The 24,023-nt window shown below is 40.0% G+C and overlaps 1 protein-coding gene across 2 annotated transcripts in view; it reads left to right on the forward strand.

The window, feature by feature from the left end:
- LOC120535726 (transient receptor potential cation channel subfamily V member 5-like) overlaps positions 1–9,757 on the forward strand; it is a 68,167-nt gene extending 58,410 nt beyond the window's left edge. Inside the window, exons 14-17 of one of the 2 annotated variants that reach the window (XR_005634965.1) lie at positions 2,301–2,367; positions 2,799–3,067; positions 7,016–7,179; positions 9,142–9,226. Coding sequence is in view for 1 of the 2 variants with exons in the window: in XM_039763752.1 (XP_039619686.1) it covers positions 2,301–2,367; positions 2,799–3,067; positions 9,142–9,248; positions 9,367–9,637 (714 nt within the window). In the remaining variant the exon portion in view is untranslated. Of the gene's footprint in view, positions 1–2,300; positions 2,368–2,798; positions 3,068–7,015; positions 7,180–9,141; positions 9,249–9,366 lie in introns of those variants that run through there. The other variant, XM_039763752.1, reaches the window with a different exon arrangement.
- Positions 9,758–24,023: the final 14,266 nt, after the last annotated feature.

Consider the following 24,023-nt stretch of genomic DNA (forward strand, 5'->3'; position numbering starts at 1 on the left):
AGTGGTTTGAATCTTTGACCTGCTTTAATTGAGAGCATTAAAAAACAAAATCTCTAACTATCTCTATAGAGTTGAAGCAGGTATAGATTCTTTACTACTGTTCACTGTCGAGAAACCACTATACATCAATCTTCTGGTTGATGAAGGATAACTGAAGGCATACAATTGGTTAAGTCTGGTCAGACAGCAATGTGTTTCACTTTATGGTCAATAACTGACTGGAGGCCTTTCCACACATCTGTGCTTAATAAAATTTCAAAAATATCTTGACATCTGACCACCATTATAGGTGGTCAAAATAACTCCCCTCCATCTTTTAGCATAAATGAATGAATAGCTGTTTGTTCAGCTTATAAGAAACAAGAAGCCGAATGGTTAAACTGCCACTTTTGTTTCTAAAGATCTTGGCCACATTTTAGTACAGTACAGGAGAAGGTGGGAGCGGAGGATGCCATCATCTATATGCTACACTGATCCCTCTCCCACTTGGACAGAGGCAGTGGTGCTGTAAGAATTGTTTCTGGACCTCTGTAGCGCCTTCAGCACCATCCAACCTCCGCTCCTTAGGGACAAGCGGACAGAGATGATAGTAGATTCATACTTAGCGGCATAGATCGTGAAATATCTTACAGGCAGACCTCAGTATGTGCGTCTCGGGAACTGCACGTCTGACATTGTGGTCAGCAACACAGGAGAGCCACAGGGGACTGTGCTTTCTCCAGTCCTGTTCAGCCTATGTACATCGGACTTCCAATACAACTCGGAGTCCTGCCACGTGCAAAAGTTTGCTGATGACACTGCTATCGTGGGCTGCATTAGGAGTGGGCAGGAGGAGCATAGGAACCTAATCAAGGATTTTGTTAAATGGTGCGACTCAAACTACCTACAACTGAACACCAGTTGTAACCAAGGAGCTGGAGGTGGATTTTAGGAGGCCCAGGCCCCTCATTGGCCTTGTGATCATCAGAGGAGATTGTGCGCAGATAGTGCAGACCTATAATACTTGGGAGTGCAGCTGGATGATAAATTGGACTGGACTGCCAATACTGATGTTCTGTGTAAGAAAGGACAGAGTCGACTATACTTCCTTATAAGGCTGGCATTTTTCAACATCTGCAATAAGATGCTGAAGATGTTCTATCAGATGGTTGTGGCGAGTGCCCTGTTCTACGCGGTGGTGTGCTGGGGAGGCAGCATAAAGAAGAGGGATGCCTCATGCCTGGACAAACTGGTGAGGAAGGCAGGCTCTATTGTAGGCACGAAGCTGGACAGTTTGACATCCGTTGTAGAGCGACGGGCGCTGAGCAGGCTCTTGTCCAATCATGAAGAATCCAATGCATCCACTGAACAGTATCATCTTCAGACAGAGGAGTAGCTTCAACAGACTGCTGTCACTGTCCTGCTCTACTGACAGACTGAGGAGATTGTTCCTCCCCTATATTAATCGACTCTTCAGTTTCATGTTAACACTATACAAGATTATAGACTGTTTTACCTGCCTCGCACTCTCCACCTTGCATTTTTTAACTTGCACTGCTTTTTTTATTGTTGTTTTAATATTATTTTTATCAGTATGCTGCTGCTGGAGTATGTGAGTTTCTCATTGGGGATTAATAAAGTCTCTCTATCGAAACATTGCAGAACAATCAGACAATTTGATCTGTAGTGAGAGTAGGAAGCAGGTCGAGGAGACCCTAGAGAGGTGGAGATATGCTCTAGAGATCAGTAGCCCACAAAAGGGATGCCGTAATGAATGGTGACTTGCCGTGTGGAACACCGGTAACATAGGATTATTTTCATGGGTATTTTTAAGGTTTGCTTTTGGCTAGTGTTGGTCACCATTGGGTTCTGGTCTATCAAACTTTGCTGTCCTTTCTACATGAAAAACTAACGTTACATTTTTTTCTTGTACACCTCTGCAAAGTAATGGGGTAAATAAAATATAAAAAAATCATTTTTAGAGTGGAGTTTATTTTTTAAGAAACATTAAATAAAGAGTTTAGTAGTGGTAAGCAAATTATTAGTTATCTATCTTATTTGTGTCAATGATTGAATCTTCAAGTAGGCACTTTTTTGTGTAGATGTGTAATAGTCTGCCATGTATGTACACACATTTAAAAAAAAAAAAAAAAGCAGAGAAAGCACTATGGATGGCACATATCCCACAATCCTCTTTGAACCTAATTTGCAAATATTAAGATTGCTAAAACATTTTAAGGAACTTTAAAATACATGAATATTTTTTTGATTTGCGTAGTATGCATTTATTCTTACAACTTTTTTTTTTTTTCTCTTGTTAGATAATATTCAGTGACCTTCTTTGTTTTATTTGGCTTATGAGCTTTACTCTGATTGGCTTCAGCACAGGTGAGAAAACAACAACTGAATATTCAAACCTTACCTAACACAAACTTTCTTGGAGTGTAGACTATCTGAAGTATCTTACATTAAGAGGAGTGTGTGTGTGTGTGTATGTATGTTATGTACACTTTCATTCCTTAGTCAGGACTGTGCTATATTCTGTCTTTTTCAGTTGAAACATAATGTTTCTTTTTATAAAAAGCACAATATGAGAGAGAACATGACTTGGTATTGCAAGTATTATGTAGTTCTTTCTTTTGTGATATAATACAGGTGTTCAAAAAAGTGGTATTGTTGTTGTGTATAAATATAACATCACAAAGTAGTCTAAATTACTCAACTACAGTTTTATTAAAAATATATTTCTAAAATGTTTGAGGTAAGTTAATATTTACTTAAGTTCAATTTAACTTATTTTATTTTTTTTAATACTCCAGCTCTATGGATGCCTTACATGACACAGGACCCTAGTCAAGATCCTCAGTTTGGCGATTTCCCAACTCTTTTCTTTGTGGAGTTTGAGTTATCTCTTGGGTTGCTGGACATACCAATGAATTACAGTGTTTGGACACCAAGTATTGTGAAGATTCTGCATGTAGCTTTAACTGTGTTTACCTTTCTGCTGATGATGAATCTGCTCATCGCCATGATGGCAGACACACAGTGGAGGGTTGCACAGGAAAGAGACGAGCTGTGGAGAGCCCAGGTAATTTAGAAAGTGTTGCTTTGGTTATTTTTCTCTCAATCATGACTCAAAGATTTTTTTTCTTTAAGTCTATGATTCACTCCTAGTACAGTAATGTTCTTAATTGCTTACAGCAATCTTGTTTTGATCTTCCTTCTTGTTATACAGTACATTTTTCTTGGAAAAAAAAAAAAAAAAGGATTTACCTGTGATTTTTGTCCTCCTAAAAATATCTACAATGAAGCTTTTTCCTCTTGCATGTGTCTTGGCTTTTTTCATCCTGATTGCCTACCTGTTTGTATAGGCTACATACAGTACACTGGACATTGTTTTTACTGCATTTATACAATCACCAGTAGCTTGTAACATTTGTCAATACTGTTTTATAAAAACTGTAAAAAAAGTTGCAATGAATTCAACCAAATGGGAAATGCTGCAGGAAGACATGTTCATGTAGGGCATTCAAGCATTGGATTAGGAAGACTTCTTGTGTTCCTGAGTCAGTGTTAGTGATGGGGTGTGCATTTCAACCACACTGCAAGTCCAAAGTACTAGTCTATTGGGAAGTTCTTATTGGAGTGGAAATTACACATCACCTCATTTTTAAGTTACCCTCCAGGTAAAATCACCATATGCTGATTTTTTTTTTTTATATATAATTTTCTAATTAAATTACAGAACTGTATATAGTGCTTTTGGTTAATTGTGTTGTAATTACAACAACAACAATAACATTTATTTAAATACCACATTTTCATACAAAAAGTAGCTCGAAGTGCTTTACATACTGAAGAAAAGAAAAAGAAAAGACAAAACAAGAAATTAAAATAAGACAACATTAGTTAACATGGAAAACACTCATTGGGTTAAATTGTTTACTGCCTGTAACATTGCATTTGCATACTTTTCACATTTTATAGGTGTATTTATGGGAGGTATTTTCTACAAAAAAGGAAATGAAAATTAAAAATGTAAAATGAAAATCCAATCTCTCATTTGCAATTTCATTTTCAAAGTCTATGCACAATAATGATGCAAAAATTACAAATAAAATTAAATAACAGTTTTTGCAATTTCATTTTCAGCTTGAATAGAAATGAAGCTGTAAAAATGAAAAGTAAAATGCAAATAAGCACTGGCACCACCTATTGCTCATTGCATTTTCATTTTCAACTTTTCATTTTCAAGTTTTGGCGGCACGGTGGCGCACTGGGTAGCGCTGCTGCCTCGCGGTTAGGAGACACGAGTTCGCTTCCTGGGTCCTCCTTGCATGGATTTTGCATTTTCTCCCCATGTCTGCTTGGGTTTCCTCCAGGTGTTCCGGTTTCCTCCCACAGTCCAAAGATATGCAGTTTAGATGCACTGCCGATCCTAAATTGTCCCTAGTGTGTGCTTGGTGTGTGTGTGCGTTTGCAATATGGTGGGCTGACGCCCTGCCTTGGGTTTGTTTCCTGTCTTGCTCCCTGGGTTGGCTGGGATTGGCTTCAGTGGACCCTCGTGACCCTGTAGTTAGGATACAGTGGGTTGGATAATGGATAGATGGATTTTCAAGTTCTCAACATACAAATAATGCGGGTCAATGGGTGGGGCTTTGCATCTTGATTTCCCAGAATTCTCTGTCTTTTGTAGATGTAGCCACTTCAATTGACAGAATACTTCTCACTTCGGCTGTGATTAATTCATGTGATTTTTATCTTTTCATCTCCGTATTGTGAGCTTCACCGCAAAACTGCCTCATAAAATCTGAAGACCACTCATAATTGTTATTCTGAAGTAATTAATGTGCTATTTAATTGCAATATTTAACATGACAAAAATTAGCCTTTGTCATAATTTACATTTATTTACACTGAAGTGCAAACATTAAAAATGAAATTGCAAATGGTGTTATTTCATTTTATTTTTAATCTTTGCAGCATTCTTGCATGTTGACATTGAAAATTGCAAGTGGTGTTTATATTTTTTCAGCCTTTGAAATTGCTTTTTCATTTTATAATTTTAATTTTCATTTCCTTTTTTGCAGAAAATACCTCTCATAGTGTAATAACATGTGCGTAGCATGTAATGCAGTGCCAAAACCAATTTTTACATTATAAATCTACTTTAATTTGTGTTATTTATTGCAGGTAGTATTTTAAACTGGGTGACATGGTGACATGACATGGTGGGTGCAGTAGCTAGAATTACAGCCCCATGGCTCCATAAGTTTGTGTTAGATTTCTAGCCTTGCCACATTCTCAATATGGACACACTTTTGTTGTGTCCATGTGGATTAAGTAATATGAGTGAATGTGTGTAAGCAGGTCCTGTGTTTGGAGGATAGGTTTCTGCCATTTTTAGTCTCTCATATGACCAACAAAAGTTTTAAGCCACCCTAATGCCACACAGTCCTTGGCACATTACAAAAACCTTGACTTGGATGGAAAGGTGATTTGACAGAAATTACATTAGAGACAGAGTGCAATCAAACCCACTATCTTAAAATGAAATGTAAAATTCATTCATGTTCTTTGCTCATTTTAGAAATTCCTAACCACGGTGAAACCTTACATGTGTGAAGTAGTAGAAATATGAGTTTGTCTATTGGAGAATCAAACCTTCAATCTTTCTTAGAAAATCATTTTATCCATTGAGCCAATATCCCCAAATCACTGAAAAGAGTATTTCACCAAATTTGTATATAAATGAAGAAAAACTATTTTAAAATTAAATTAAATAAATTAAAAAAAAAGTTTGTGTGTGGTCTTGAACCTTTGACCATTTGATTAAATGTCCAACACGCTGCTTAACTGTCATATTAAAATAATTTGACAAAATTTCAATATTAATTAAAAATTATAATTTTTTTTTAATTTGTCTACATTGCTCTTCACACACTAACCACTTGACTAACACCGCTAATCAATATATATGTGTTGACTAAAAGCATTATATTTATATATATATATATATATATATATGTATATGTATGTATATGTATATATATATATATGTATATGTATATATATATGTATATATGTATATGTGTGTGTGTGTGTGTGTGTGTGTGTGTGTGTGTGTGTGTGTAATCTCTAAAAGTATAATATAAGGAAATGAGAAACTTTAATTTTAACATAATTAATGCAGTGATCCATTCTAAACTGATGAAATATTGCACTGTCACCAGAGAGCAGCATTTAATTAAAATTTGAAGGAAATTGGCCTGGTAAAAGTGGGTCAAAAATTCATTGCAAAATTTGACCCAGACAAACAAAGAGGATAAGCTGAATAATATTGTTTTAAAAAACAAAACAAAAATTTCTAAAACTAAAAAAAAAAAAACACACACACACACAACAATCTCCTCCTACCCGCATTAAAGAGCAATGTGGCAAATATGGCCCCATGTGGTCCTTTGTATACTGTATATTATATTAAAAATATAAAAGATTAAGACCCACCATGCTTTTTAAAAAATTAATTAAATCCTAGAGAAAATCTTGAGCCATTTCTTGGAGATATAATGTATTTTTTTAACATAAAGACATTACTTTCCCACTAGTTATGACATCCGTTTCCCATACAGTTATAAAATGTGTTTTAGGTATCTTCCAATAATGCAAAATCAGACTTTGTATGAGGAGTGAAGTATTGGATACCTGTGCTTTTTCATTTGCTGTTCTCTAAATATTAATATTAAAGGATAGGTGATGATTTTAGACCCAGAAATCATGCAAAAATTTTAGCTAAAATGGTCCAGGTGTGGAGTACTTCAAAAACATGACCTAGTAAGGCAGGCACATGTTGCCAGTGTTTACCAATACAATCTGGGTCAAAATACATTTTAGAAAAAATTAAATGACCTGCATTGTCCCATGTACAATTTTTGTTGAATTGTATTATGCTTTGCACAGAGAAAAGAAGAAATTTCTTAATAGCCAAATTCCATTTTTTATCTGAAATTCTAATAGAAACCTAATTTTCCCATAGAGGTTACCTGGAGGTGAATATGGGGTGATTATATATGGATTCAGCTGACAATGGTGTCCCAGCCTTATCATATGTTCCAGTATCATCAAGTCTAAAGTGACTGGTGGGCCATGGAATCGCTGGTAGATTGATGGTAATTAGAATTAACTGAAGCACAGAACAAGGTATACTCAAGAGAATTTAATTTTCATGGGTAGTTAATCAGCTTTAGTTTCATGGACTTCTGCCCTCTTTCAAAGTCTCCATATACAGTACATTCAATGGATTCAGATAATATTCTGATTCTTTCACTTTATTCATAGTTTATTTTGCAGCCTTGTTGCTGTAATTATTTAAATTCCTTTTTTCCCCCAACTTCAAGTAACTCCAAATGACAGAATGAAAACATGAGATTATAAAATTTTCCAATTTATTAAAAATAAAGTGAAATACGACATTGACAGTATTTAAACCCACTTGACAGTAATTCCAGCCTGGATTTGGCAATTTTCTGTTATTCTTCCAGTTTGTACGTATTTATTTATTTAGTGAAATGTCTAAGAAGATTTTTCCCCTTAGAAACACCTCATGTGTCTTCCAAAGAGTTCATATAGATATCCCTAGAGAAGTTTCTCTAGCAATAAATTAATTTGAGAGGCAATAAATCGTATAAATGCTTTCTTTTTATTTTCTGCACTTCTTCAAAGCTGAAGGCTGTGCTAAACTATGAAACAAAAATAGAGAAGTTCCCTATTTTACAATAGTTAAATTACTAAATAGTAAGATTCACCATCAATAGGTAGTACACTTTGCTTACATCTTCTACATATTAAGTACACAACAGCTTGTTTTAATGTACAGTACATCACCTGGCTGGTTGGAATAACACATTGAGTGAGTGAGCAATAATGCGGACATTTAAAGGCCCTGCATTTCTACTATCTGGCCATTTTGTGAATTTACTGCTAAAAGTTCAGGGTGACTACCTATTCATCATACACATTAATGTTAAATGGTTCTATGCTGTAATGTTTGTTTTATTTTTTAGAACTAGGGGGCTCCACCCCACTGCTCACTTCGCTCGCCCACCCCCAGGTTTAGTTAACTGGATATACAATTTAAAGAGAGTTATTTTAATGGGAATTGTTACATGTGCATTATTTTCACTTTTACTTTAAAACTAGCAAAAACAATATTTGGAATTAACTTTTCTTCAAGATCACATTGAACTTTGATTCTGTGTTTGGACTTGCATCATGACAACGCAATGTATCACTGCCCATGTCTGAATTTAATTTCTTTCTGTCTAATAAATTACCCGATTTTTTTTTTTATTTTAAGTGTTTGTCCCTGCTCTTTCTTCTTCACTTAGTCGTTGACGTGTCTAGAACGTATAAAATTATTGTCCTGATAAAATTTATAAGAGCTGAGAGCACAGGAAGTGTGTCTGGCAAAAGCTTTCACACAACTGAGAAGTTAGATGACCATGGTCTTGTTTGAAAATGGTTGTAAGTAGGGAGTCACTTGAAAGAATCTAATGGCAAAATCGCCGTCTTGCCGGACTTCATTTCAAAAAGTCATATCTTTTCCCAAGATTTTTTTTATTATAATACAGATATATATAACGGAACGATGCTGCATGCTTGATCATTGAGAACATACCACTAATTACTGTCAGTTACTAATGCTGTGGAGTACATTTACATCCATCATTTTTTCACTCCACTTATCTACAAGTGTTAATCTCAGCAAGATTAACAAGGTGGGAATCTACCCCTCGGTGCCAGTCCACCACAGGGCACACTTACACATGGCCAGAATAGAACCACCCACTGCATGACTTTGATGTAAACGGAAAACCAGAAAATCTGGAGAAAAACCCTACACAAACATAGGGAAAGCACACAAACATCTCAAACGCAGCGCCCAAGCTGTGAGGCAGCAGCACTAATCACTGTATCACCAACATTTGCATATTTATTTAAAAAAAAAATGTATTCATAATTTATTTCATAAAATAATTTCAGGTTTTTAAATTTGAATAAGCTTTATTTGCTTTTGACTTCTTATAGAATGTATATTTTGCCTTTCTCCATAAATTTATTTTATTCCTTCCAATAAATGGCAATTCTCTCTTTTCTCATTAGGTGGTTGCAACAACAGTCATGCTTGAGCGAAGGATACCTCGATGTATGTGGCCAAGACTGGGCATTTGGGGTGGGGATTATGGGCTAGATAAGAAATGGTACTTTAGGTAAGGCTTAAATTGTTTTCATCACCATCCTCATAGACATAATTTTTCCCCCTTTTTGGACTTGAACTACACCAAGTTTTAAAATCTGGCAAAATATTTTAATTTCTTGTTGTTCTAGGGTGGAAGACCGGAATGACAATGCAGCTCAGAAACTAAGACGCTATGCTGAGGCATTCCAATATGGTATGACCAGAGAAAATTCGGACAAGAAAGTAGGAGATACAGGGGAATCGCAGTTCAGATCACAGTTACCTACACCTTCAGTTTCGGATAATTTTGACCCCAACAGAAAGTCGCTTTTGGGCTGGAAGATTATTCAAAGAAACACACTGGGCTCTGACTTTGGAGAAGAAGTGGAGGATAGAGAGGAGGAGGTGTACCATGTCTAACTTAGCAGCAAACTTTGTTCCTTTGTATTTGTTGTGAAAAGTGTTTATCATGTGAAACAAATGAAACCCTGCCAAATGTCAGACTCTTTCTCCTCAAATTAAAAAGGAAAAAACAACTTATTGGGTGATTTTGTTTTTTTTAACTTTTGTAATGTGTTTAAGATGCATAAAAGTCAGAATTTTAATAAACAACATCAATGTTCAGTTTGCTCAACTAATTTTAACTACCTCATCAAATAGATATTGACATATTCACAGCACTGTGAATATAACATTTTAGTAAGGACAAAACATCTAAATAAACGGTCCACACTTTAGGGTATGTTTTATAATAAAAACAGTGTTATTTTCATTAATTTTTTTAAATATAAACTTTAATAAGATTTTCTCTTTAAATTAGTCATAATCTCTGAAGACAGCCATGCATTTATGCAAGGTTTCATGGAGTAAGTTACAGAAAAGAAGACCAATCAAATAGATGGTAAAACAGATCCATACCAAAACGAGATATTAACAAATGTATAATCTTTTGTGCAATGACCAGAAAAAAATTTTGTTATGCGACAATTTTTTGTTTTAACCTTTTATAATCCAAGTTGTAACGGGGCTACATAGCAATAGTGTTTTCAATGTTTGTACTGAGTGTGTTTTGTTTTCATCGTCCCGTTTGCTGTTTATAATGTGTGTATCACTGAATGTCGTCCCCGTAAATACAGGGGGGACGGATGATGGAGAGAGACCACTGCCCCAAGATGGAAAGCACCTGTTTACAATCAATCAATCAATTACAGCCGACTCATTACTATATAAACAATCAGGAGGGAACCGAAAGGGGGAAGGAGAAAGATGGAGATTACATTTTCACGACAATGAACCAACTTTACCTGTTTTCCACATCGCACTCTTGATGCTAGTTTGTTTTTCATTCCGCCGGACTTCTTTCAATTCAATCATCGCCAGAGACCCCAGGGCTGGACTACATTATCCACCACACGCCGAGGATTCACGGTGAGGTTGTTCCTTTTTTTTCTGGGAAATTCAAACACATCACTTATCTGTCGACCAGTCATCCATATTCAGGGCAGTTGTATACTCGGACTCAAGTTCACTATCATTGGCATTTTTCGTATTCATTTTTTGTTATTTGTGTCCTGCATTTGTTATATGTTATTGGGACAAGGGAGGGTTTGTTATCGTATATATGGTGTTGTCATGTTGTTGCTTTGGTGGTGTTTTTTTTTTATATATATTTATATAATATAATTGTGTGTGTGTGTGTATATGTTCGAACTCTACTCAGAAGAGTCCACACCCACTGTAATACGAAGGAAACAAAAACGAATGAGAGATGCTATCTCTTCCATCTGTTCACTTCAAACGGATACTCAAACATTCATTAATCGAAGCCTACACAGAAGAAATACTTGGCAACAATTGACTTGAATCAGAACCCCCACCCCGCCTGACACTCACTCCCTTATCACCACAAGGTGTCTGAAGGTGCAGCGCGCATCCTGGCCAAGTCAGGCGTCAGAATAGCACACAAACCCACGAACAATCTGCGCACGGTCCTCTTTAATGCCAAAAACAAGAAATCGACAGCAGAAACACGAAACGCAGTGTACAGCATTCCATGCAGTTCGTGCTCAGCGGTATACATTGGACAAACTTCAAAAAGAATCGCAACACGTATACAGGAACACTGCAACGGCGTCAGAAGAAAGGACTCGCTATTCATTGATATATATGCACACTAAATCAACAGGACATACATTTTAACTGGGACAATGTACAAGTAAAATTCATGGCCAGTACGAAAAGTGCCAGAGAGCTGGCCGATTCCTGGTTATCAAATGAGAACACCATCAACAGACACTTGGACATAAATCCAGCATATGCAAACTTAAGAACATATTCATAATAAACAAGACTTTACACCCAATAAGACCACACTGACTTAGCCACCTACCCACCACGTAATTTTTTGCTATATATTGCATTTGATTCTTTGTAAGTCTAAGCATTATCCTCTGATGAAGACCCCTGACAGGGGTTAAAAGCTCAGGAATGAATAGACTACTTTTGATATGTGATTCATTTTCTCCCTTTGTGGATCTCCAGCTGCAAATATGCAAATTGTATCGCACGCCTTCTCTTCTCATATATACTTATTTTTTGTGTGAAAGTTGCATTTTTTTGTTATTGTTTCATTATATATATATTCACTTATTTTTACACATCTGCTTTTGTGTGCTTATGTTTACACCGTCGATTTATGGGGAAAATTTTATTTGTTAGAGGTACGGCTTGGTATTCGTAGATTAGCCTCAGTAATTTATCTAGGCCACAGGTCTTGGAAGAGTAGCTACCAGCTGGGTAAGGGGCTGGCCGTTACAAAGTCTAGCAATGTCCACTTTAAAGAATTCCAGGATAAAGTATTACTATGTCTGTTATTGGCTCTGCGACTATTGTCAGCCAATTTCTCAACAGACTAGTCCTGTGCTGGGTTGTTTCCTTAAATTTCAAAATGTTATATATAAAGGAGGAGGACAGCGCTTAATCTGCAAGTTGTAATAGAAACATTGCATCTGCATCAGCTCTGTCTGCAATTTATTTTTTGATGAATAAAGTTCAGTTAATGTCTAATTATACCGGCCTCTGCAGTGTATACTTTAAGAGATTAGCTGTGTGGTAGGGGTTAGCATGTGTAATGGTTTTAGCAAAATCACCCAAGGGCAGTAGACACTCCAGACTACAATGGTGTAAAGAGTGTGTAACACTCCTATCTTGGCAATATAAGCAAAGGTGAGGTTAAAAGGATAATTCCCTTTGACTTTAGGAAGAACTGTTTTGTTTTAAGCTATTCAACCCAGAAACTCCAAAATAAAGCCCTTCTTCCCTCTGGATCCTTATTCAAAATTACAAATAAGTGTGACATGATTACCATTTTAATCAAGTACTGCACGTTTGTTATCCAAACAACATTTTAACCTCTGATACATTTAGCACTTACACTTAATGTTTTGAAAACCTCCTTCCCAATGCCTGCATAATGGAATAAAACAAACAGTATTACATATATACTGCAAATAAACAAATCACATTCTATAAACTGCAGAACCCTAAACTAACTTTTACCCTGTTGGTATAATTTTAGACTTTTAAAATGGGGGGGGTGGGGGAGGAAAGTAATTCAGCCACAATTAAACAAGAATCTCTACAACAACAACATTTATTTATATAGCACATTTTTATACAAACAGTAGCTCAAAGTTCTTTACATAATAAAGAATAGAAAAATAAAAGACACAATAAGAAAACAAAATAAATCAACATTAATTAACATCGAATAAGAGTAAGGTCCAATGGCCAGAAGGGACAGAAAAAACAAAAAAAAAAACTCCAGACGGCTGGAGAAAAAAATAAAATCTGTAGGGATTCCAGACCATGAGACCGCCTCTAATCAGTCCTTCAAATGGGTTTTCAATCCTGGGCAAAATTTATGATTAAATCTGCAACACAACACAGTGTTTGATATCACACATGTAAACATGGGGGACATATTTACAGGCTTAGATGATGATATGTTACCCCAGCCCAACCAAGGGTGCTAAGCAATAACAGTAGCTCTTCTTTCCCCTCTGCAGAAAGAAAGATTAATGTGCCACCATCTATGATGTCACTTCCGGGGTCAACCCATCAGTGTCTCCCTTTTCCTCCCAGAAATCACCATAAATAAAACCTGACCATTTTGGGGTAGACTTGACCAACACAATGGGACCAGTTTCGATTTTGCATTAACACACGTTTTCTTTAGTGCCTTTTGCGCTCTTTATAATATACAGGGTTTGCCTTTGGGTGGCCCAGACACTTTATGAGCTGCTTTGTGCTTTATTACACTGAACACTTTCTGAATCCACTGTAGTATATTCTTAAAGGGCCTTAAGACTATTTTGTTTTTTGAAGAAGTAGAGCTCACCCTAACAACACTAGATGAAAGATTAGGGTTAGTCCTAGCGCCAACTCATCACAAATGTCTCAATTTATGATGTATAACTTTAATAAATAACATATATTATCAACATTTAAATTAGAGTTTATATTTTCTATTTAACCTGCAGCCTACCTGTTATGTTTATTTGAATCCTGATTCTAAGGTTAGAATCATTCAGTAGAAAAACGTTCAATATTAGTATTAAAAGAGGCGACTAATAAGAGACTGGCTGGACTAGACACTGTGACAAACGTTTCTTGTTTCAATTGTGGGCAGTAGGAGCATTACAGTGCCCCAAACCTCGAACACAACCACACCAAGACAGTCCCAGATTCAAATAAAATTTTATTAATGAAAAGGAAAATACTAGGTTTCTTCTTCCAATATACAGAATACACAATTCAGATCTTTTCTTTACTTTTAATTGTTCTTCACTTATCCCTGATGATCTTTGCTGAACTCGGCTCCAAATTCTCACTCACCTGGGGCCTTGTGTATAAACCGTGCATAGACACAAAAATGTCAAGTATCATATCATATCAAGTATACAGTACATATTAATATTTAAATTGTTCAGAGAGCTGTAATATCATGAATGTAATGGATTCTGTGTCCTGTCGGTTTAAGAGAAAGCCTGTTTAAGAAGTACATAGTGATTCACACACACAGAGTACAAAGAAAAACACATACAATATGAAGCATTTAACATGCTACTTTAGTTATGATAGGATTGGAATAAATTAAAAGATTTTAAGATGAAGTTTATGGCATTCTAATTTAATGACAAAATAAACAACGTGATGAAAGTGGACATTTCAAGATTAAAGCTGACATTTCAAGTTTTTTTTTCCACTGTGTTCCTATTTTTATTAAATTTTTTTTCCCTCTGTACCCTAATAAGCTTCCATACGACACTCAGACGGTGGGCTACAACTCGCCTTTTCACTGAGACTTTGATATCTGACCATTTCTTTTTTTTTATTTTGGGCACTGTGAAACTTTCTGAACATGAACTTTGAAGTTTCTTCGACACTCTGTCACTCGATAAATTTCCTTTTGTTGTTTATATCACTGTTTATACCAACAAACAGCACGTTTTTCCTTGCCTCTACTTGGTATTCGCTGAAATTCTTCTATTTTCCCTGTGCGTTTGCCATGTTTGCATTCTTTTCACAGAATGCTGAACTTAAGGGTGGTTTACATTTATTTGCTTATTCAAAGAGGCCCAATTCTGGGAGGGGGTGGGGTGGCAGGCACGTGCATGTGTGATACATTTTACGCTGACCAGGATTTATGTAGCAGAAGAACATGGAATTTGGCGCTTGGACAGATTTATGCATCTGGATTTTTTTGTGCGCACACACACTTCTGTCTTTGTCCGGATGCCATGTTTTAGTGTGAATTCTACACGCAGCATTATACATGAGGCCCCTGGTGAATGTGAGATGGCTTCTTTTATATTGGAATTTGGAAGTAATTCCAGTGTCGGAATATTGCACCTTGGAAGCACTTCTAGGTCAAGTGGAACTGCTGTAGAATATTGAAGAACATTCTCCATCCTAGCCGGGATACCATCCATCCATGATAGCTCTTACACAATAAAAGCAACAGACAATTGAAGATACAGTGCCAGTTGTTTGAAACGGCCTTTTGTTTTTTGTGTAAACTGAAAGTCTGGTTGCTCACTATCTTCCTGCCCCCTTTTTTGTGTTGTAAAGGGGATAGTCTGTCAGGCAGATTTCCAGAGCATGTTCAGCAATAAGAGCTCCACATTATTTTTTTTGGTTGCATTTATTGATGAAGTGTTTTTTACGTGTGGAATAGAAATGGGGCAGTGAGCCCCAGACACAAACACGCAAATACAGTCCCAGGTTCAAATAAAGGGTTGTTTATTATACAAAGATACCTCAGTATAGCACAAAGCACAGGTTTTCTTTCATTTCAATACCCATCCCTTCACCACTGCACTTCTCTAGTCAAGTGTTGCCTTCCTTCCTCCCAGCTCTGACTCACCCGGACAAGGGAGTTTGATCCCTTTTATTGAGGACCCGGGAGTACTTCCAGTGCCAGAGCTACACATAATGGGGAGTCCCTGCAATGCCCTCTTGTGGCACCCATGGACCCCAGCAGGACTGTGCTGCCAGACTACAACACCCAGCAATCCCTGCTGGTTCCCAAATGGGTGTCGATATCAAGGACCACTGCCATCTAGTGACTGGGGGGGGGAATAAACACCCCCAGAAACAATCCTTTCCTGTCCTCCTTCCAGCGAAGATGTTACACATGTGCATGGTTGGGATTCCTGTCTATTTGCTTGGGGCTTCCCATCTGGGTAAGGAATGATCCCCTCTTGACTGGGATGTCCATCCATCTACTTGGCTGGGGTAAGTCACATTTCTCACTCTCGGTCGGGATGCCTGTTTAGCCTCCCGTTCAGGTAAGAAACTTACCCTCTCCTGGTAGGGATGCCCGTCCATCTCATGTGGCACTCACACATGACTGACAGTTTTCCAGCCGTGTCTCCCTCCCACGATTTTATTACCTGTTATATTCATGCCTGAAAATAATCTTGTACAGTCAATGTAATGGTGATGTAGGACAGGGGTCCTCAATCACGGCACTGGATGGCCGCAGTGGCTACAGGTTTTTGCTCCAACCCAGTTGCTTAATAAGAAGCACTTATTGTTCAAGTAACACTTCTGCTTCACTTTAGTTGTCTTGCTTATTAAGATTTTGAACGCTTATTGCTTATTTTAGTCTTCAACAGCTGTATCCTTGGTTTTTAATTGCTCTTAATTAGCAATAACATGCAAATGACAAGAGACCAGCATTTCTCCATTTAGCTTGTTTCCATTTACACCAGTGTGTATTTATCATGCACTATTGGGTTTAATTAAATACTTGGAAGGAAAGTGAAGAGAAAAAAGCGAAGGACTGAGAATTACTCATCCATTTTAGCCTTCAAGTCATTTGGATGATATCCTTAGAAAGGGAAAGAAAATCCAGGAATGACCTGACATAGCCGAGTTAAAGCAATAACAAGCCATGAAATTAAATTATTGGCAAGAATTGCTTTCTAATTAAGCCGCCGTGTTGGAACAAAAACTTGCAGCCACTGCAGCCCTCCAGGACTGTGATTGAGGACCCCTGTTTTTCTTACATAGTGACAACTGATGTTTGATCTTCAAACAGCTTATGGAAAAAATAAAGACTGACTGCCTTGTTTGCATCAATATTGAGTTGGACGCCATTGAGACAAGCTATAACAACGTTTGATAGCTAACATCCATGCCACTTATCTCCTGCATGTGCACCACACTCCTTTTCTTTTCAGGGGTAATGTGACAGTATGTGATTTGAAATAAATATGGAACACTAGCCTTGGTTGTGTGAGTGTATTCAGGTGCAAATGCTGGGCAGCCCCAGAGTCATCAAGCAAAACACTTGCACCCATAGACTATTAAGGGGCTGAGTAGGACAGACATGGGCAAAAATGAATAGAGAAAAAGCAGTTGGAGTTGCCCCCTCCTGGGTGCCCTAGGTCCTGTAGTAATGGCAAGACGAGGGAGCTGGACTTGGATGATCTCGGTGGGTTAAAAAACTGAGATTACTGAGATGCAGGTCAAAAGATTGACTGCATTTGCCTCACTCCTGCTGAGTAGATCCCTGAGGGTGAGCAGGGGCGACAATAGAGTGGGGCACTGGAGATATATGAAAGGTAAATCATCCTGTGTTTTTACTGCTAGTTTTTAACTATTTTTTTTTTTTTTTACTGCACTATGACACTGATTTTATGGATTATATATTAATGTATTTTTGCGGTTTGTTTATTTTTGGACACTGATTTTTGGAAATAAACAACATGAGCAATTTTTTTTCCACACCTAATCCATCCCAGACATGATTATTGATGTCTGGATTGAAGAAGTTTATGCCCTCTGTGGACAACCTGGTCATCACAGGTAGTCAGTTGCAGCACAACAGAGAATTAAATCTAAGGTAAACCAAATATATTTTCACTGACTATATAATCAAATTGAAGATGATGGCAGTTAAAACATTCTGGAATATAGCCTCTATCATTTCTGTATTTCATGAAGGATTATTAAGAGATCTGTGAGGAACTCACTTGAAAAAGTTACCTAGCTGGCACAAAGAGATGGGACAAGGACTGTGCAAAGGCAAAGTATAAGGGAAGTAACATTGGAGGCAACCACACAGAAACCTGTCCTTAAAGAGGAAGCACTTATGCAGCTTAGGAGGTCTTTTATTAAAGATCAGAGAAAAGGTACTTCTGTTCAGTCTAGCACGTATCTTAAATGTGCAATAGTTGCTTTGAATAATGAGAAATAAGTGCTCACTTCCAATTAGTTTACAGAATTTATAGATTTAGTGTGACTCAAATTACTGTCTTCACTAAAAATATTGCTTCAATTTTTTTTGGCCTTCTGAGACAGATTGAACATTATCTTCTCTAAGACTTTGTTCACTGCTGCTCCTATTTTTGATTTTCCTTTCCCATTATCTCCCTTTATTATCAAAGTGGGTATCAATACCAACCAGCCATCCCTGTCCCAGTAAGCGCAGAGCTACGTAGGTGGATGAGCCTATGGTGTCCTGGACTACTTCTCGGGCATGCCGCAGTTTGTGAGATTCAAGGACTGTGTTTCTAATATCGACATGAATACTGGAGCACCATAAGGAACAGCACTGTCTCCTTTTCTCTTCACTCTCTACACCTGTGACTACAAATATAATACAATGCCACTTGCATAAATTTTCAGATGATTCTTCACTTCTGAAGTGTTTTGATAAAGGGGATGAGACTGAGTACAGTACTGTATAGGAGTCAGTTGAAGGACTTTATTTCTTGGTGCAAAGAGAAATGTCTGCATCTTAAAATCAGCAAAATCAAGTAACTGGTTATTGACTTTCATCATACCATTTGACTTTCATCATACCAAAAAAGTCTTTGTCTGGTCACTATTCAAGGAGTGGATGTAGAGCTGGTTGACTCCTAAAAGTACTTGGGGGTCCACATTAATAACAGGTTGGACTCGTCTCAGAACACAGAGGAACTATATAAGAAAGGGCAGAGCAGGCTCTTTTTCCTTAGGAGACTACATTTCTTTAATGTGGTAAGTGACATTCTTTACACCTTCTATAACTCTGTGGTGGCTAATGCAATTTTATATGCTATGATGTGCTGGTCTGGTAACATCACTTCAAGAGTCCCAGGAATCAACAAGCTATTTGAAAAATCAGTTACAGTTACTTTGGACCCCTTGGAGGTCATAGCAAAGGAGAAAATTAAAACAAAACTGACTGCCCTTATGAACAATTCTGCACATCTTTTCTCTGACAGAATAACACAGATCTTTCAGCCAATTAATTATTTAGCAGAAGTGTGTTGAGAAACGTTACAGGGTTCTCCTTCATACCAACAGAAATACATCTGCATAATGCCTCATTGTGACTGTGAGAGCCAAGTCTTTTTAATTTTCCTGCTTTATACTCATTTTGGTTATCTATCAATCAACCTGCTGTTGACGCAGTATTTTGTTAAAAGTTTTCATCTAAGGGCGGCATGGTGGTGCAGTGGGTAGCACTGCTGCCTCGCAGTTAAGAAACCGGGGTTCGCTTCCCGGGTCCTCCTTGCGTGAAGTTTGCATGTTCTCCCCGTGTCTGTGTGGGTTTCCTCCGGGTGCTCCAGTTTCCTCCCACAGTCCAGAGACATCTAGGTTAGGTTCATTGGCGATTCTAAATTGTCCCTAGTCTGTGCGTGTGGGTGTGTGCATGCCCTGCGGTGGGATGGCGCCCTGGCCAGGGTTTGTTTCCTGCCTTGCACCCTGTGTTGGCTGGGATTGGCTCCAGCAGACCCCAGTGACCTCGTAGTTAGGATATAGCGGGTTGGATAATGGATGGATGGATGGATGAGTTTTCATCTATGCACATAATGTCATAAGGAGAACTTGGAGACCTGATTCAGACGTCTAAAGTCATTACAGAACCTCCAGGAGCCGTCCGGCTTGGAAACGAGGATGATAGGACTGGACCAAGGACTATGGCTTTCCTCAATAATGTCCATATCCAACATCCGTTGCACCTCCAGTTCCAATTTGCCTCCGGGAGTCTATAGGGCCTCTCCCGGACGATTACTCTGGGGTCCGTGACTATATCGTGCGCAATCCGTGAGGTCCGGCCTGGTGACTAGCTCACTACTTCGGGGATGGGCTGGATTGCCTGGGTTATCTCCTTCCGCTGTAGGGGTGTCAGCTCATCACCGAGGTTAAGGGCAGACATGCTAGCGAATAGGGAGAGGAATCTACGAGTGTCAGGAGACTCCTCCCGGTCCTTCCAAGGTTTTAACAAATTGACATAGTAGATCCTCTCACTCGGCAGACGATTAGGTTGTTTAACTAAATAGTCGATGAGCCCCTTTCTTTCCTTAACCTCGTAAGGCCCCTGCCAGTGAGCTAGCAACTTGGAATAGGAGGTAGGAACAAGCACCATCACTCGATCCCCCGGGCGGAACTCCCGGAGGACGGAGTTGCAGTTGTAACACCGGGCCTGCGCTGCCTGCACATGTGTCACGTGGTCCTTTAGGAGTGGCCTGATTTTAGCGAGTCTGTCGCGCAGTTGCGCCACATACTCCAATACTCCAAGCGCTCTTTTAGTATGTCCAAAAGTCCTCGGGGTTGTCGCCTGTACAATAATTCAAAAGGGGAGAAGCCCGTAGAGGCCTGGGGTACTTCCCGGTAAGCAAAAAGCATGAGCGGTAGGAGTTGGTCCCAGTTCCTGCCATCGGCGTTGACTACCTTGTGGAGCATCTGTTTAAGTGTCTGATTAAAATGCTCCACCAGCCCGTCTGTTTGAGGGTGGTAGACAGACGTCTTCAGGTGCTTTATTCACAGTAATCTGGCAACCTCCCTGAACGTATCTGAGGTGAAGGGTGTACCCTGGTCCGTGAGGACTTCTTTGGGGATACACACTCTAGAAAATAGGTTGACTAATTCCCGTGCGATATATTTTTTGTGTTAGCGGAGCGCAGGGGAACCGCCTCTGGGTATCGGGTGGCGTAATTCACCATGACCAATATATATTTATGGCCACGGTTTGAGGGTTCCAGGGGTCCTACCAATTCCACCCCTATTCTGTCAAACAGGATATCTATCAGGTGTATTGGGATGAGAGGAGCGCGGTCCCTCCTAGGAATCTGGCGAATCTGACATTCCGGACAGGATTGGCAGAAGCGCCGGACCTCCTCGTTGATCCCGGGCCAGTAAAAACGAAGTTTTATCCTTTCTAGGGTTTTTTCGGCCCCGAGGTGGGCGCCTAGGAGGTGAGCATGAGCTAGTTCACATACCTCCCGCTGGAAGGTACGCGGGACTAGCAACAACTTCCGCACCTTCGCCACCCGATACAACAGATCATTCTCCATAACAAAGAAGGGCTCGCGTGGCATGGATCCGTCAGCTTGTGAGCTGCCCGGAAGAACAATCACATTACGGGCAAACCACAGGGAATCGTCATTGCACTGCTCCCTTTTAAATGAGGCAGGCATGGAGCGAAACTGATGGTCCAAACTGCTCAGGGGGTCTTGTGAGGTGGTCAGCGGAAGTATTCCCTGGCTCGTCTCTTCTCCGGCGGATACTTCCGGGTCAGGGTCCATCGCCGGGGAAGCATCCCCCGATGTGCCTGCCCCATTAGGGCCTGCCCCAGAGCACGGCGTGGAGACCGCGGGAAGGGTGCCTCGCCCCCTCATAACCAGACCTAGTGAGGCCCCGGGAGCGCTGTTTGTCTTACCGTGTTTTCTGTGTGACCAGTCTTGTCCCAAAATCCCTGGATAGGGGGGTTCGGGCAACACCGCGACCGTCAAGTTGGATAAGTGCCCCTTCCACGTGATGTAACAGTGAGCAGAACAGTATGACTTGGTCTCCCCATGCACAAAAGTGACTTGCAAATGTTGCTTAAGCCACTGTCGCGGTAATACATAACGGCGAGCGACAATGGTAATGTTGCTGCCGGAGTCAAACGGAGCCACCACCGAGTGCCCATTCAATAACACCACTCCCGTGTTTGGACTTGCCAGCAGGTGCGACAGAGTACAGTACCTTTCCGCGGTGGCCCAGGTGCAGTCCATCGGCTCCGAGGTTGTGTTGAGGGGACAGGTCAGCAGTAGGTGGCCGGTCTCACTGCACTTGTAACAGCGTGGGGAGGCCGGCTTTTCTTTGGATCTCTGTGGTGCTTCCGCAGCGCATCGAGAGGGCTCGGGGGTGGCCGCCCGTCCCTGTCGGTTCCCAGTCGAAGACCTGTGCTTGGGCCGGCTTCTCAGGGTCGAACTGCCAGCTCCGCCATTTGCTCGCCTGCTGGCCCGGCGTGATGCCGTAGCGTGCCAGGATCTCCTGTTTTAGGAGGTCGTAACTCGCAGCCTCCTCCTCGGGGAGATCGTAATAAGCTCACTGCGCGCGTCCCTTCAGGTAGGTTGCCAGAATGGACGCCCACTCAGACCGCTGCCACTCGTTCTGGGTGGCCGTCCTTTCAAATATGCCCAGGTAGGACTCTATGTCGTCCGCTTCTGTCATAGGCACCAGAGGCGGAGGCGTTGGACGAGGCGGATCAGGTCTTACCCTCCGGGCTTCTGCCAACCTGGCCTTCGTTTCCTCCAACTCCCGGGTGGTAGCGGCTTGTGCTTGCTGCTGGGACAGGATCTCGCCGTTCATCCCCTGCAGCACTGTGTTGAGGTCTTGTCCTTCAGTCATTTCTCTTGGACTTGTATCCTGCCGGCTACGCCACTGTAAAAGATGCAAGAGCAAACAGCATAAAGGTTTGGGGTTTCCGGCCAAGTATATTGTAGAATAATCCACAATTCAAAAAACAAAACAGGTCAAAATATAAACACAAAAGGTTCATATGTGCGACACCATTCTAGGCGTCGACGGCCATTTTATAAGTGAGGAGCCGGAAGTGGAGGAATGCTGGGAAGGAACCGTGAGGGAGGATGGGACTGATAACGTCAGGAAAGATGGTGGGGGAAGGGCGGAAATAGCGTACTGCGGGAAAGCTTATGGTGGCGGAATGTCTTTTTTCCTGGAAGAAAGCAAAGGAGAAAGGTTAGTACCCTGCCACTCCCTGCCGGCGAACGTTTTCCAAAGCGTTTTAAGGTCCGTCTGCGCTCTCCTATTCGCGCGTGCGTGACACTTATTAAAATATTACAACTAAGCATTGACCTTAATATAAATGAACAACAGAAATGCTGAGAAACTAATCAATCAAGCACTAATATGAAGAGATTATTTGTAACAAGAGGCCAGTGGTACTCTGAGTAGCAGATGAACTTGCATCAGAGTATACAGTACCTTTCACTCAGTCATCAACCTATGGGGTTAACCAAAGAATATCATTAAGCCAAGGTCACCAAAGCAAAAATGCAACCACGCAATAAATGCATTGCAGGTTTTGAACACTATTATGAGTAGTGTAGATTTAATACAAGACTAGATGAATCAGATATCATGTTAGTCAAATGCTAAAGAGTATGTAAATGACATGAAACACAAGAATAGCAAAACAACACACACACACATGCGCATATATATATATATATATATATATATATATATATATATATATATATATATATATATATAAAATATGGGAAGATGGCCTGGACACAGACAGGTAGATATTGTTAAATCCCCCAACACACATTTATTTACACAACTAATATTTACAACAGTGCACACAACCTCAAAACTCCCCCAAAGTCCAGGCCTCACAATGCCTTTTCCTTCTTCAGGCCGCCTCCTTTCCTCTCCTCCCGAGCTCAGTCTTTCTCCACTCCCGACTCAAGCCAATAAATGGAGGGAGGTTGCCCCTTTTATAATCACCCAGACATGCTCCTGGTGCCTCCCGATTAACCTCCGCCGGTACTCCCTAGTGTGGCAGAAGTACCGGCTGCGCTCCCGGAATCACTCCAGGTGTTCCTGGTCGTTTCCCCCAGAAAGCACTTCCGGGTGTGGCGTAAGTGCTGAGAACCAGGGCACTCCCTGGTGGTGACCATGGGCCCCTATAGGGTTGAGCTTTCAAGCTTAGTTCCCGTGGCCCCCATACTGACCAGGGTGGCTGCCCTCTCCTGGCTTGGGGGAGGAATACTTCCTATCCTGGTCGTTCCAAACATCCTGGCTGGGCATAGCCCCCAGTCGTCCACCATATATAAAATGTGCACTAATTTTCCCTCTCAATCTTTTGCAGACCATTCTAGGGCAGCCAATGACGTCACTTCCGGTTCCAGTAATGATGACATCACTTCCTCCTTTAAAGCTGCCATCTTGTGTCAAGAGAATCAGATCTGTTTTGGACTCTGTTATGTAAACATGTCTACTCCTTTTG

This window comes from Polypterus senegalus, chromosome 9, assembly GCF_016835505.1.
Source record: "Polypterus senegalus isolate Bchr_013 chromosome 9, ASM1683550v1, whole genome shotgun sequence".
In the NCBI taxonomy this organism is placed as follows: domain Eukaryota; kingdom Metazoa; phylum Chordata; class Cladistia; order Polypteriformes; family Polypteridae; genus Polypterus; species Polypterus senegalus.